Below are 15925 nucleotides of genomic sequence, written 5' to 3' on the forward strand. Positions count from 1 at the left end.
TCTGTATGAGGCAGTGATATCATTTCCAGACTTTGGGCACCTTCTGTCGGATTTTATTGGTAATTACACCCAACCCATGGGGAAGTTAGGGGGGGATACTTCCCCCCATCCGTTCCCCTCCTTTTTCTCTTTCCAACTAATTACAACAGTTTTCGAGAATTTTGAATATCCTTGGGATGCGCAAGCCTGTGTGCTGTTAGTGCTATGCCTCCTGACTATGTTTCAGGTCTTGTCTAGGGCTACAAAGAGGCTCTTTAAGAGTACCACCCAGAGATCTGTCCCAAAGCTGGATATTTATGGGTGGCACGGCATGTGGGAGGATGTGGGCAGGTATCTAGAGAACTTCTCACCTCCAGTGACTTGGAAGTTCACTCCCGAACAACTGCAGAACCCTCATGAAGTGATAGAATTTTTGAAAGGAAAATGCTGTGACTATCCCAGAGACACACAACTCACTACACTGTGCTGGGCCCTGGCCGGTATCTACCAAACCCTGCTTGATACTATGCAGCACCCCCAGGGGGAAAAGGGGGAAAAGATGGAAAACAAGACAACATGCACCGTGGCTACCCCAACCCCGACAACATGCACCGTGGCTAACCCTACCCCGGTGACAGATACTGCCACTAAACCAGAGAACCAACCTGTGCCAGTATCAGTCGCCCCTGTACAGAAAAAGAAACACACAAAGAAATCAGTTCGCTCAGTGAGAGATGAAGATGAACCAGGGTCATCGCGAGAACAGGAGGAAGAGGCAGAACCTGAAATAATTACCCGATCTCTATCCCTGAGTGAGTTGCGTGACATGCGAAAAGATTTTAGCCGCCACCCAGGTGAGCACATTGTTACCTGGCTGCTCCGATGCTGGGATAATGGGGCTAGTAGTGTGGAATTAGAGGGTAAGGAAGCCAAGCAGTTGGGATCTCTGTCTAGAGAAGGGGGTATCGACAAGGCGATTGGGAGAAAAACACAAGTCCTCAGCCTCTGGAGGCGACTTCTGTTAGGTGTAAAGGAAAGATACCCTTTCAGGGATGAAGTTACATGTCACCAAGGCAAGTGGACCACCATGGAGAGAGGTATCCAGTACCTGAGGGAATTAGCCATGCTGGAGGTGATTTATAATGATCCAGAAAATGCGCAGTCACCCACAGATCCAGATGAAGTCCAATGCACACAACCGATGTGGCGGAAGTTTCTACGAAGTGCACCACCAACCTATGCCAACTCATTGGCAGTAATGTCCTGGAAAGAAGGCTATGGACAAACGGTGGATGAATTGGCTGTCCAACTCCGGCAATATGAAGGAAGTCTCTCTTCCTCCCTACGGGCCTGTGTCTCAGCTGTAGAGGAATTGTCCCGAGAGTTCCAGCAATTCAAAGTAGATATGTCCTCCTCCCCACCTGTACAGGCCCGCATTGCAGTTATTGGGAGTAAGCGTTCCTCTGCCCAAGAGAGAGGAGAGAGAAAGTACACACAACGGGCTAACCTGTGGTTTTACCTGCGTGACCATGGAGAGGACATGAGGAAGTGGGATGGAAAACCTACCTCAGTCTTGGATTCACGGGCACGGGAGTTGCGAGAAAAAGCAACCAGAAAAGAAGATTCTTCTTGGAAAACTGCTGCTCCAGTTTCCCGTGAGCAGTCCCCCAGGCGCAGTAGATGGGCCGATCTCATTTCTGATCCTCTTGAAGGGACTTCTGATTCACATGTGCAAAAAGTGGGTAACAGATATTCTAACCAGGATTAGAGGGGCCCTGCCTCCAGCCAGGTGGAGGAGAGGGACAACCGAGTCTACTGGACAGTGTGGATTCGATGGCCTGGCACGTCAGACCCACAGGAATATAAGGCTCTAGTAGACACTGGTGCACAAGGTACCCTAATGCCATCAAGTTATAAAGGGGCAGAACCCATCTGTATCTCTGGTGTGACAGGGGGATCCCAAGAGCTAACCGTATTGGAAGCCGAAATGAGTCTAACCGGGAATGAGTGGCATAAACACCCCATTGCAACTGGCCCAGAGGCCCCGTGCATCCGTGGTATAGATTATCTCAGAAGGGGGTATTTCAAGGACCCAAAAGGGTACCGTTGGGCCTTTGGTATAGCTGCATTGGAGACGGAGGAGATTGAACAGCTGTCTACCCTGCCTGGTCTCTCCCAAGACCCTTCGGCTGTGGGGTTGCTGAAGGTTGAAGAACAACAGGTGCCAATTGCTACCACAACGGTGCACCGGCGGCAATATCGCACCAACCGAGACTCCCTGATCCCCATCCATAAGCTGATTTGCCAATTGGAGAGCCAAGGAGTGATCAGCAAGACTCACTCACCCTTTAATAGTCCCATATGGCCCGTGCGGAAATCTAATGGGGATTGGAGACTAACAGTAGATTATCGTGGGCTGAATGAAGTCACGCCACCGCTGAGCGCTGCTGTGCCAGATATGTTAGAGCTTCAATATGAACTGGAATCAAAGACAGCTAAGTGGTATGCCACAATTGACATTGCTAATGCATTTTTCTCCATTCCTTTGGCAGCGGAGTGCAGGCCACAGTTTGCTTTCACTTGGAGGGGTGTCCAGTACACCTGGAATCGACTGCCCCAGGGGTGGAAACACAGCCCCACTATTTGCCATGGACTGATCCAGACTGCACTAGAAAAAGGTGAAGCTCCAGAGCACCTGCAATATATTGATGACATCATCATATGGGGCAGCACGGCAGAAGAAGTTTTTGAGAAAGGGAAGAAAATAATCCAAATCCTTTTGAAGGCTGGCTTTGCCATAAAAGAAAGTAAGGTCAAGGGACCTGCGCAGGAAAATCCAGTTCTTAGGAGTAAAATGGCAAGACGGGCGTCGTCAGATCCCTGCGGACGTGATCAACAAAATAGCAGCTATGTCCTCACCGACTAATAAAAAGGAAACACAGGCTTTCTTAGGTGTTGTGGGCTTTTGGAGAATGCATATTCCAAATTACAGTCAAATTGTAAGTCCTCTCTACCAAGTTACCCGGAAGAAGAACGATTTTAAATGGGGGCCTGAGCAACGACAAGCCTTTGAACAAATTAAGCGGGAGATTGTTCATGCAGTAGCTCTTGGGCCAGTCCGGACAGGACCAGATGTTAAAAATGTGCTCTACACTGCAGCTGGGGAGAATGGCCCTACCTGGAGCCTTTGGCAGAAAGCACCTGGAGAGACCCGAGGCCGACCCCTGGGGTTTTGGAGTCGGGGATATCGAGGATCCGAGGCTCGCTATACTCCAACTGAAAAAGAGATATTGGCAGCATATGAAGGAGTTCGAGCCGCTTCAGAAGTGGTTGGTACTGAAACACAGCTCTTCTTAGCACCCCGACTGCCAGTGCTGGGCTGGATGTTCAAAGGGAAAGTTTCCTCTACACATCACGCGACTGATGCCACGTGGAGTAAGTGGATTGCACTGATCACACAACGGGCTCGCATAGGAAACCCCAGTCGCCCAGGAATTTTAGAAGTGATCACGGACTGGCCAGAAGACAAAGACTTTGGAATGTTGCCAGAGGAGGAGGTGACACGGGCTGAAGAGGCCCCGCTGTATAATAAACTGCCAGAAAATGAGAGGCAATATGCCCTATTCACTGATGGGTCCTGTCGCATCGTGGGAAAACATCGGAGGTGGAAGGCTGCTGTATGGAGTCCTACACGACTAGTTGCAGAAACTGCTGAAGGAGAAGGTGAATCGAGTCAGTTTGCAGAGGTGAAAGCCATCCAGCTAGCATTAGATATTGCTGAAAGAGAAAAGTGGCCAGTGCTCTATCTCTATACTGACTCATGGATGGTGGCAAATGCCCTATGGGGGTGGCTACAGCAATGGAAGAAGGGCAACTGGCAACGCAGAGGTAAACCCATTTGGGCTGCCGCACTGTGGCAAGATATCGCTGTTCGGATAGAGAAGCTAGTGGTAAAAGTACGTCACATAGATGCTCATGTACCCAAGAGTCGGGCCACTGAAGAACATCAAAACAATCAGCAGGCAGATCAGGCTGCCAAGATTGAAGTGTCTCAGGTGGACCTGGACTGGCAACGTAGGGGTGAGCTATTTATGGCTCAGTGGGCCCACCATACCTCAGGCCATCAGGGGAGAGATGCAACATATAGATGGGCTCGAGATCGAGGGGTGGTCTTGACCATGGACACTATCGCACAGGTCATCCACGAATGTGAAACATGTGCCGCAATTAAGCAAGCCAAGCGGCAAAAACCCCTGTCGTACGAAGGGCGATGGCTGAAATATAAACAGTGGGAGGCCTGGCAGATTGACTATATCACACTCCCACGAACACGCCAAGGCAAGTGCCATGTGCTTACAATGGTGGAAGCAACCACTGGATGGCTGGAAACATACCCTGTGTCCCATGCCGCTGCCCAGAACACTATCCTGGGCCTTGAAGAGAAAATTTTATGGCAACACGGCACCCCAGAAAGAATCGAGTCGGACAACGGGACTCACTTCCGAAACAACCTCGTAGACACCTGGGCCAAAGAACACGGCATTGAGTGGGTATATCACATCCCTTATCACGCACCGGCCTCCAGAAAAATCGAACGATACAACGGACTGCTGAAAACTACATTGAGAGCGATGGGGGGTGGGACTTTCAAACATTGGGATACACATTTAACAAAAGCCACCTGGTTAGTTAATACTAGAGGATCTGCCAATCGGGCTGGCCCCGCCCAACCAAGACTTCCACATACTGTAGAAGGCGATAAAGTCCCTGTAGTGCGCATGAGGAGTATGTTAGGAAAGACAGTCTGGGTTAGTCCTCCCTCAAACAGAGGCAAACCCATTCAAGGGGTTGTTTTTGCTCAGGGACCTGGGTACACCTGGTGGGTGATGCAGAAGGATGGGGAAGTTCGATGTGTACCTCAGGGAGATTTGATTTTGGGAGAGAATAGCCAGTGAATTGGGCTGTATGATACCTAACTGCTGAATACCCTGCCAATGCATGTCATTGTATCTATAGTGTCTATATGCCATATCAAGGGTATTACTGTAAAAATTACCCAAATGACTGAAGGGTGGACTTTGAAACTGAGCCAAGTACAACAGCGACAGAACTTGAACTGACACCCAGCAATTTCCTCAAGATCAACATCTTCGACCTGCAGACTAAGGGCGTGAGTTGCACCAAATGTACTAGCCACAAGTTCCAGAGGCAGCATACAACAACCCACCATCTCACACCATCTCTCTTATCCTGAAGAACTGTTACAACAGATGGAGCCCCAAAGTCATGGACTAAATAAAATCAATGGACACATTAGAGGGATAGCCCATACGCTAAAGGAATACCATTGGCGTGTGTGTGTGTGTGCGGGGGGGCGACGGGGACGGACGCAAGTCCATATACTTATATATAAAAGACAAGGAAAGTGGTAGTGGTTAATTGGAAAATGCAAGATCTGGGCATGATGTAGATGGTATAGAATAAGGGGTGGATAATGTCCTGGGTTCAGCTGGGATAGAGTTAATTTTTTTTTACAGGAACCTGGGAGGTGGGGGGCATAGCCGGGGCAGCTGACCTGAACTGGCCAAGGAGCTATTCCATACCATGTGACATCATGCTCAGTATATAAAGGGGGAGCGGGCCGGGGGGTGGGCTCTTCTTTTCGGTGGGGGAAGTGGCAGAGCGTCGGGTCCCGGGTGGTGAGCAGTTGCACTGTGCATCACTCTTTTTGTATACTTTTTCATTAGTACCGTTGTTGTTGTTGCAATTTTTTTTGTGTTGTTCCAGTAAACTGCCTTTATCTCAACCCTCGAGGTTCCAGGTTTGGTTTTTTTCCTCTCCTCCGTCTTCCCCCTATCCCACCGGAGGGGGGCGGGAGGAGTGAGCGAGCGGCCGCGTGGTCCTTTGTTACCGGCTGGGCTGAAACCACGACACCTACTCAGCTATCTATTTTCTTGTAGATGTTCCAGTAAGCACTCCATGATTGAGGGTGTCTCATTTCCTCTACCTACCTCCATCGTCAGCCACCCCCTTTCAGTCATTTACATGCATTCCTTTTAATATAGGCAGTCTGTTCTTCATCTGTAATCCAGTTTTCACATGTTTTTAGGCACCCACAATTGTCACTGATGTCAGCATGAGTTGCAGACACCCAGGATCTTCAGAGACTCAACTCCTTGTCTTCAGCAACTTTTTAATAAGAAATATTTTGAAGCTTTACTTAGTTACGCTACAGTACTTTCTACATTTCAATCAGGCCTATAGATAAACATGTTAAGAGATGCAATAAATAAGTAATGCTCAAAAACATCTCATCCAGTGGCCTAAACTTCCCAGGAAAACAGATATCTTAAGTTATCCACTCAAAATAAGATAACTCACCTCACAAAAAAATACAATGAAGAGTATACACAACTAATCGAAGAGGGTCCTTACCTGAATGACAGCACTAAACCAGCACGTGTTGCCAACATTCTTTAATCCTACTGGACAGTTGTCTTGCCGCTTTCGATCATAAGGGTTTGGAGAGTCACTCCATACCTCTGGGTGCGTCCTCTTTAAACTTGCTTTATTTTCTGCAATACTGGCTTCTAGAACTCTTCGGGAACAGAAGGGAGGGGAAAAAAGTGAGAAAAAGAAAAAAAAAAGGCACAGTAAAACACCTTCAGTTACTAATACAGACATCTTAATTACATCATTCACTAACTTATTGTTGCTGAGCTTGGTTTTAAATTTATATGCAATAATATGCCTTCAAAAGTAAGATGCCATTTTACTTTTAGATATGTTACAGTAATTCCATTATGTTTTGGAAAATGGTATCAGTGAGTGAATGAGTGAGTCTCCTGTGAGAGCTCTAGATACAAGAACCATGTCTGTAAGTCATCAATTATTTAAGAACCAGATTCAAATAGGATGGACAACAAGAAATTTCAGGCAGCACTGTTAGTGTAGTACTTTCATCCACAAATGCTTTTATTGGTATGCAAAGCACAAAGTCACCAATAGTTAATTTACTGACAGTAAACCAAAGCTAGCTAGGCAACTTTCAAAAATGGAAGAAGCTTTTTTAGTTACCATTTTTGGAACTTATGCAACTGTATTAATCACTTTAAATAGCAAGTAATCACTTCATGAGCCATGGGAATACATCTTCCCACAATTTTTCAAATGCCACTCAAGTTAATTGTACACTTCAGTGACCACACTCTTTGCAGGAAACCGTTCCTATGTGATTTATGTTGAATGTCCATATTTCACATGACAGTAAGATCTGATACGTGTTATGCTCCCAAACTCAAGCTTCACTCAACACAGTATTTCTGTATCAGCACATATCCTTAGACTGGTGACAAAGAACACCTTAAAGGTAATTTGTGGTAGCTGCATATTCTAAACAGAAAGATGGAGATGGATACATTCAGGTCATATAATGATGGCTCTAACTTATAAGCAAAGTTGCCTGGTGTGTGTACTACTGACAGAGTAGTCACTATCCCCAACCATCTACTCCGACTACCATGTAAAAGGCTGAGCTGCTACTGAACTACTACATTCGCCTATCACAGGATTTCTGGAGCTGCATGACAAGCATCTAAGCAGTCTGAGCAGCATGAACGGTTGCCCCCTTCAGTCCTAAACTCACTAAACAAAGACAGGCAGGTTTAGACTGGTCTGTAAATGGAGTTCCTCAAGGACAAAGTTTGAACATCTTAGAAAAAAACAAAGAAACAGGGTGGGACACACACGTGACATAATCTCTCAGTTTCCCAGCTGTAAATTTTTGTTTCAAGCTATGCTCTTGTCAAACTAAGAAAAGGTATCTTACAAGATATACATGAACTATGAAGCATTATATGAATTTACTGTAGACAACTGCTTTGTGGGACATGCTAATTTGTTTTTGCTACTTATTTAATAAAAAAAAAAAAAAAATAGAAGCATTCAGAATTTGAGAGACCATTTGGTAAAAATACCACTTCTGTACCAATACATGTCAGGAAGAACCTAAAACTTGTAATTTCTTAAGGATTAATCAATTTCTCACATTTAGTTTTTGACAGATAACCTTGTAACAGCACTGAAAAGACAGGCATGTAATCCTCTAAGACCTTCTGCTCTGACATCTCTTCAAACAATGCATAGGGATGGAACCTGATTCTTCAGTAGTTGCTAGTTTTAAGAGTCTTTTACAGTAACGTTATCTCCTAAGCAAACCCCAAAATGCAAAGAAACAGTCAAATTCATTTCCCTTCTCACTGATACAATCCTTCAAAAGTGTTAGATGACCAGTGTATCTCTGCTTTGAGAGTAAAAGTTATTTGATGGGGACATTAAAAAATTAATTCAAAACAAATGTCATACATATTTCAAATAATTTCTCATTCAGGTAGAATTACTTAAACTCTTGTTTAAACTAAATTGAAGGGACCTTTAAACCTGATAGGAAGACTCTGACAGACTGGAATAAATTTAGAATGATGATGTAACAGGACTACAATACTTACTCCATACCACTTTTTTTTTCAGGGAAACAATCAAACTTTTTCTTTTTTTCCCCAAGCTGAAGAATATTTCAAGATATTTCAAGGTTCAAGTTAAGAAAAATATATATTCTCAAACTGAAATAGTTCCCTACCCCAAGGGTATTACCATTTGTCAATTTAATTACCTACTAAAATTTCTTCCTTGCATTTGTTTTTGAATTTCTTTAGCAGGTGAAGGATTTCCTCATCTCTAGCTCCACCTCAGATCTGTTTCCATGTCTTATAGTATTTTATTCTCAAAACTTCATATTTTTCCTTAATTTTACTTATAACATTGTCCTCAGAGAGCACATGCAATAGCTGCACACCCTATGTGCCAAACTCATTTTCAGCCATAATGATAGCTATGATGCAAACTGAAATAAAAAGTGAGCACAGTAAACAGGAACCTAATGATCAGTTCAAAAGCTACATAAATGTATTTACCAGCATAGTGAGTATACCTCTTATATTATAATGTTCACTATATTATATTCATATAGTCCTGATCTGGGAGACTATCTTGACAAAGAATCTTATTCACACATGCTCTCAAAAAAATTAGCATCCTTCCAGGAAGTTAATACAAGGATTTAGCAATTCTGATTACATAGCTGAAACACCCTCTTTGCGACCCTCGGAGAACACCGCAGCAGTTGCTAGCCACAGAGCCATAAGCTACATGCAGGGTATGGCATTTCTCTAGCCTCACAGGACCAAAGGCTTCCCCACCTCCAAGCATTGGAATCTTGTTTGGAGGGAAACTCTGGAGTGAGGGTTAGTTAATGCCAGGCTTGGCATGGGACTTGAAAGCAGTATTTTATTTTTCTCTAACAAGCTGGGCATAGCCAAGCAGCTTTGCAGAGCTGCTTGCATGAGGCTAGCCAGACAATGCAATAAGCCTCGGGCAGAGTGAGTCCGCAACACAAAAGTTCAGCCAAACCATTTTGAGGAAGCCCACTAAACATGCTGCAGAAAAGCCCACTCTGGCAGGCTACTCAGCTAAAAGAACAAGGAAGCATCTTTATACTGTGATGATCTTACAGCTGGACATCCAGGAACATCCCCAACTCTACATGCCTCCCCAGTTTCACCTCTGATCTATACACACAATGCTTAACCACAGTGCAGAGTCCCCAACAGTTTCAGTGACCATGTTAAAAAAAACAACCAAACAAAAAAAAACCCCACACTAGGGGTTGTGCACATCCTTATGCACCTATAGCATGGGCTCTCATTTTAATATGGCTACTACCCTAGGCACAACACAGGCCAGCTAATTTCTTCTTTCAGTCATATCTTACTGGCTTCCCCAGTGAAGCCCTACCTGACCAGCCTCATTCTCTTTCAATCCATGAAAAGTAATATAAGCAGGAGAAGATTTTTCATATTAAGAAATACACTGATCATGCACATTTCCCTGGGAGATTAAGAGAGGGAATAATAAAAAATTTTAAACGTGCCATGTACAAGATGTTCAGCTTGGACACTTGGACATTTCAGCTGCACTCCTCTCAACACCTATGTAGTAATCAGATCTGTCCTCATTAAGTAGCACAAGGCAATTACATTCAGGAAGACAAATTCTATGTGCATTATAGCATTAATTACACAAGTCAAGAAATTCCGTTAATGCTCCCTTGGAAACCTTAACAAAATCAGTGCAAATTAGGTTCCAAAACATGAATACGTTTGGAAAAAAATATCCTCCACACCAAAGGCTGTTTAAATATGCACACATCCTACACTATTAAAAATGAAATATTTCCATAGTTTCATGTGCTTATTATTGACTTCCTGTCTGATTTCTGCTTCTTATTTAACCTAGAAAAACAAAAGTAAATGGCTGCAGCTTAACTTGTTTACAACCGCAGTGTTCTACTTTTTGTTTTGAGGAGTCTTGCACAGATACTGTGCTTTCTATTGGAATGCCAACATTCTTCTGTGGGGTGTTAACCACTAAGTGATTATTTTTTTTTTTTTTTTAAAACAGTCTGCAGTCCTGTCCTTGAGCAAGCTGATTGAATAGCTCAGATCAAGAATTCTGAACTTCCTGTATTTGTACATCTCAGACATAAATTGCCATCAGCTCGGGGTGTATCTTGGTATGTAACTGAGTTGATCTAATACTTCAGTGCTGCCAAAACCCCCAACACCCTCATTCTTTTCTGTCTCCATTCACAAGCAAAGTCCCATTCCCTTTCTTGTGCCATGATATACTCTGGATCTTGTAATGAATATTTTTGCATGGCTTTGGGAAATAAATTCGTGCAACAAATGCTCCAAAGAATACTACAGCAAGCATAGAAAATGTGGTACAGTGTGCAGGCCATATTCCCCTTGGTAGCAACAAGCTCTTAATTTGGCACATGCTATTGTGTGTAATTTTGCCATCAAATATACATCTCTGTTGCATCAAAAGACCAATATTTTCTCTGTATATAACTGAACAAATTGTCTACATGCCTTTATACATACAGAAAAAAAATGGCATACTTTGTTATTTTCTGAAACCAGAAAAAAGATACACCATAATTTAAGTAAAATGTTTATAATACTTATTTATGGGCTAAGCAGATAAAACTAAAAAGGGCTTTTTAGCCTGCAAAGTGAAAAACAAAGTCTACAGGAAAAAAATTAAAGCTTGAAGGCTCCCAAGAAGTGAGCACAGTAGAAGCAGTCACAGCTTGCGGAAGGAAAAAAAAGGGAGAAAGATTTCCATGACCAGAAATAGGTCCATCTTTATGAGAGCCTGTCTAAATCACAACTCTGTAATTATGACAATTCTGTCTTTCAAAAAGGAACATGCAAGAGCAGAACTTCTGAATCAGAACTGGACAGAACTTCCACCATAATCTTGTATACATGCACATACTGAGGTCTTAAAAAAAAGAAAACAAAAACTACCAAACAGAAAACAACCCCTTAAAATCTTCTTCCAACTATTAATGAGAAGATAAATCCCTCTCATCCCACCTTTCTCTCCTAAAATGTTATCTTAAATTCATATAACAAGATGGCTTTTATCACAAATGGAGGGAGGGAGAGGTATGTTTATTCTCACAATTAGTACATTTATTTTTCAAAAGGAAAAAGAAAATGACCGTGGATAAAGTAACACTCTCCATATTCTCAGAGTTGGACTTTTCTGATAAGCCACTTAGTCTGTCAAATACAGTGAACAAATACAATACAGTGTCAAATACAGGAGAAGAATTATTGTGGTGAGTCTCCCCCATCTAAATCATTTTTTTATAAAATTAGTCTTTTACAAGGAGGTGGTACTTAACCTTCTAACACAAGGATCAAATCATTGCCCTTTTCCCCCAGAACAAGGACAGCCACAAATGAAAAAAAAACAACATCCCTCCCAAGGCCAGCCAGAGATGAAAAAACCAACATCCCTCCCACACAACCCTACACCAGGCTTAGTTCAAGTCCCAAATACTTCATAATTATATCTATATTTACATATAAACACATACTGTACCAAAAATTATTGTAAAATCTGATCAAAAGTTAACGTACAGATTCTTATCACGACCAAGTTGAGAAAGTTAAGTTCATAAAACTTTAAACCAAGAAGTTAACTTCACTCAAAGGTTATAAAACCTATTTGTTAAATAGGTTAATAACATACTTTATGAGCTAAAATACAGCAGCTGCTCTTAGTATACTCAAGTCATAGTGTTACTACCCCCTCCCTCAATCTCAGCCTTAGCACAGAGGTAAGAAAATGTTATTGTAAAATGAACACTGTACAAAAAACAGGACAAAGAATTTATTAGCTGCTTAATTATATTTTGTTTTCATTGCTTTTTACCTGATACACAAGAGAAACTTTTAGTTTTAGGTCCTATTTAAATATGACCGTATATCCTCTATCTCCATCAACTTCCTCAATATTTAAACAAATGCATCAACATGAAATATACTATTAAATCCTAGCCCACACATGACAGACTATTTTCCAGTGTAGAACATACAATACATTAAAGCAACATCCTGAAGCCAGGCATATCAGTAGCACAAATGAAAGTAAACAAGTTATTCTTTGTTAAAGTTAAAAAAAGCAATACAGGCCAATCTCCAACTCTTTAATTTAATTTCTGCTTTATATAAGTTGTTCGTTTACCTGCTAATGGCTTGTTCCTCATCTGTTATTCCAGTCTCCCTGAATGCCCTGTTTGATTCCTCCAAACTCAAGGCAATTGCCCTCTGAAGATCATCTTTATCATCTCCAGTGAGATCAATCACATCTGAAAAGCAAAACTATCTTTCTCAAAATTAAAAGTGAAACAGAATGAAAGGCAAGTCTTACTGTAGAGGAGAGAGAGCCCACGTGGATTGCTGAGCACCATTCCAGTTCATCCCTCCTGTGCCCTGTGCTCTTCCAACCACTAACCCTGCTATCGGCTCCCTTCTGCCTCCAAGCCGGATAAAAACCTCAGCAGCTTGCTCTTGCTAAGGTATGACAGGCAAAAGTCTTCCTTCCTCCTAACATTCTTAAGTTTCACAGAGCTATGGGACAAATTTAGGAATCTATGGTTTCTGAAAGCCCTCTTAAAGCAATACACTTAAAAGTATTACTTCAGCTACCGTAATCAGTTGCTTCCAGGGAATACATGATGAAGACAACCTCTTAAAAAGGATACCTTAGCCAAGCATAGTTGTTTTTCCCTCCTCATGGAGGAACGCATGTGGAGTTTTCCCAATACAGCCTCAAATTCTACAAGTATTTCTGTGCACTGGTGAGCCAAATACTTTCACACAGTTTCATAACATGTGGGAGACTTCCTTACTTAACCTAATTCTTTTCTATCCTGGCTGTACACTCCTTTTCTGAATATATTTAAATCCAATTTCTGTCTACTGGAACTATCCCGTCTCACCAGGAGAATTAAAGAAAACAAGTACTGAAGTCAAAATGAGGATCTGTACTTGGACACGTGGGGAATGCTGGATGGGCTACTGACTGGGTAATGAAGATGAAAACAATCCTACTTCTGCCTTTCTCGCCAGCTCCCATTATCTAAAGAATCAGATACTAACATCCCCCGTAAACCTCCTTGTTTCCTGAGAGCAGCGACAGCACTCCCCCTCCTGAGTAAGGAGGGATTTCACTACACAGGTCACACCACAACACAAATCCCTCCCGTCAGGCACAGCCATGCTTTCAGAGCAGCTAGGGCCAACAGGAATGTCCATCAACCGCACAAGACCTTCAGAAAAGCCAAGGTCGTTGGTTATCATGATTTCAGGGGCCAAAAGTATCACTTTGCAGGTCAGCCAGACAGAAAGAGAAGGGAAAGTGCAGAAGAGACTTTTATGTGCAGTATTAGACAGACACACACAGGGAGCATTGGCTGGTTTCAGTCTCCCTCCTCTCAGGCCAACATTTACCCGAAGAGCTATGAAAGGGACTACTCTTCAGCCTGGGGTTTGGACATTAGAAGCTAAAAGACTCTGGGAGAAAGAGACACAGATTCTAAACTGATGATTGCTCACAAAGAGAGATGAGCAGCTTGTCTGCATTTCTCCTTCCATAGGCCAGCATAATTACTCATACCCAAAGAGCTTCTCCCATCTAGCTTCTGACTTTTCTCCTGGATGGGCTGACTCGCTGTAGAGACAGCTTCCTCTATTTCCCTGGGCTTACTTGTCTGTGACATTTCTCACTGGATCAAAATAAAACACTGAACTTATGATACAAAAATCATTGCTATAGCTGTGTATGAACAGAAAATGGGATGACTTATCCTCACAGAAAGCTGAAACTGAAAAGAAGTTGTAAAAGAAAATTTTCTGTTAACACCAGCATCTTCAAAAACTAGTTTTCAGCTTAGCCCTGTTTCCCCAAAACAAAGATGGCTGAGCTTGTATTTTATTTAGTGAACCTTTAAAGGAAGCACTCTTATCTGCAAAGTAAACTAGGCAATCTGTCATGATCTGGAAGTATGGAAAAACACTATGACCACAAAAGCAGCACTTCATAATTTTATTCTTTTGTCTTTTATAGTCAGCTCAGATCTACCAGCATATCAGGATACTTCAACTCAGATGCCTGAAATTCTCCTTCAGAAGTCCTAAAGCAATTGCAAGAACCACCAGCAGACATCTCACCCAGAGTTGTTTTGATATATGAGTTGCCACATCAAGAACAGTGTAATTTTGGCTAAAATAATACCTCAACCTGGGTCACATGCAAGCATGTTCAACAGCCTAAGAGCAGGAGAAAGGCTAGAAAGGTCAACAGCGATGAGAGGATCCCATGACCACACACTACCTATTACACTCTAAAACGCGATGCTTATGTTGTATTTTCTGCACATTTGCATGTAGTCACACACAGGCACCTCATCTCCACTGGAGATGAGCTGTTTTTCTGAAAGCAGTAATAGTGGTCACAACTGAAGATGGAGTAACCCTCAATCCCACAGCCACACAAACTGATGGAGAAGCATATAGGATTACTCTGATCACTTAGTTAGAGGGGAATATTCCTTTAGTTAGTCTCTAGTCAGGTATGAGTGATGAAATTCTTATACAACAATAAAAAAAGAAAGTTAGATTAAGAAGTAAGCTCCTTTATATGGAGAGTATTTTCTGGAAAAGAATTCATAACCTAGCTGAAAATTATGTGGTTAACAAAAGCTCCCACTGTTATACAAAAATCTACCAAGGTCAACTCCAACTCACATTTTCATTAAATTATTCAACTTCTTTGCACCTCCCTAGCTCCTTAATCTTTATTAATTTATACCACCACCCTATGTGTTCAGAAGTTTATTACCATTCATAGTACCAGTGATTACATCACTAATATTAAAACCCCAAATCTTTGACTTCTACTTGCTTTCAGAAAGCAGATCAACACAACAGTTTCCTTTGGCGTGCAAGGGTTTTAGAGCAGACAAAACAGGATTCTCTTTAGAAATCTTGTTTTCACATATACATTGTTCCTGATCTGCATGAAAAAAGACAATACAGTGAAGACCTGCTGCCAGATACTACCACCACATGTGAGTGGTGCCATTGATTTATGTCACAGAGGGTTTACCTAGCATAACTTACATCAGAAAAATACACTTCTAAATATCAGCTAATCCACAGTAACTTACTCCATGCAAGCTTTTAGTTTGTAGCAAATGTAAAATAAAAATGTTTCGGAGATTTAAGGTAATGTATTTTAGTTCATGTTTGCTATACTTGGAGCAGGTTCAAGGTCTTTTTCAGCATCTCAGCTGACACAGTAACTCATTAAGCTGCAACAACTCATGTATGACTTGAATCCTATATCATAGGATTATAAAGAGGAGATCTCAATAGAAATCATAACAGAAGGGCAAAGTCTGAGACTAAATTCTTTTAAAAAAAAGTCAGCTTGTCTGCACAGTTTGCATTCATGTCAGTTATAGATT

At 42.2% G+C, this 15925-nt stretch overlaps 1 protein-coding gene across 5 annotated transcripts in view; it reads right to left on the reverse strand.

Annotated features, from left to right (window-relative positions):
* Positions 1 to 15925, reverse strand: part of USP25 (ubiquitin specific peptidase 25) — a 99052-nt gene that overhangs the window by 53575 nt on the left and 29552 nt on the right. For 3 of the 5 annotated variants that reach the window (XM_069785329.1, XM_069785331.1, XM_069785330.1), the window contains 2 exons: positions 12640 to 12763; positions 6415 to 6577 (listed from right to left, as the gene is read on the reverse strand). In XM_069785329.1, the coding sequence (XP_069641430.1) occupies positions 6415 to 6577; positions 12640 to 12763 (287 nt within the window). The remainder of the gene's footprint in view (positions 1 to 6414; positions 6578 to 12639; positions 12764 to 15925) is intronic. The other 2 variants (XM_069785333.1, XM_069785332.1) reach the window with 1 other exon arrangement.

Source organism: Haliaeetus albicilla, chromosome 6, assembly GCF_947461875.1.
Source record: "Haliaeetus albicilla chromosome 6, bHalAlb1.1, whole genome shotgun sequence".
Classification (NCBI taxonomy): Eukaryota; Metazoa; Chordata; class Aves; order Accipitriformes; family Accipitridae; genus Haliaeetus; species Haliaeetus albicilla.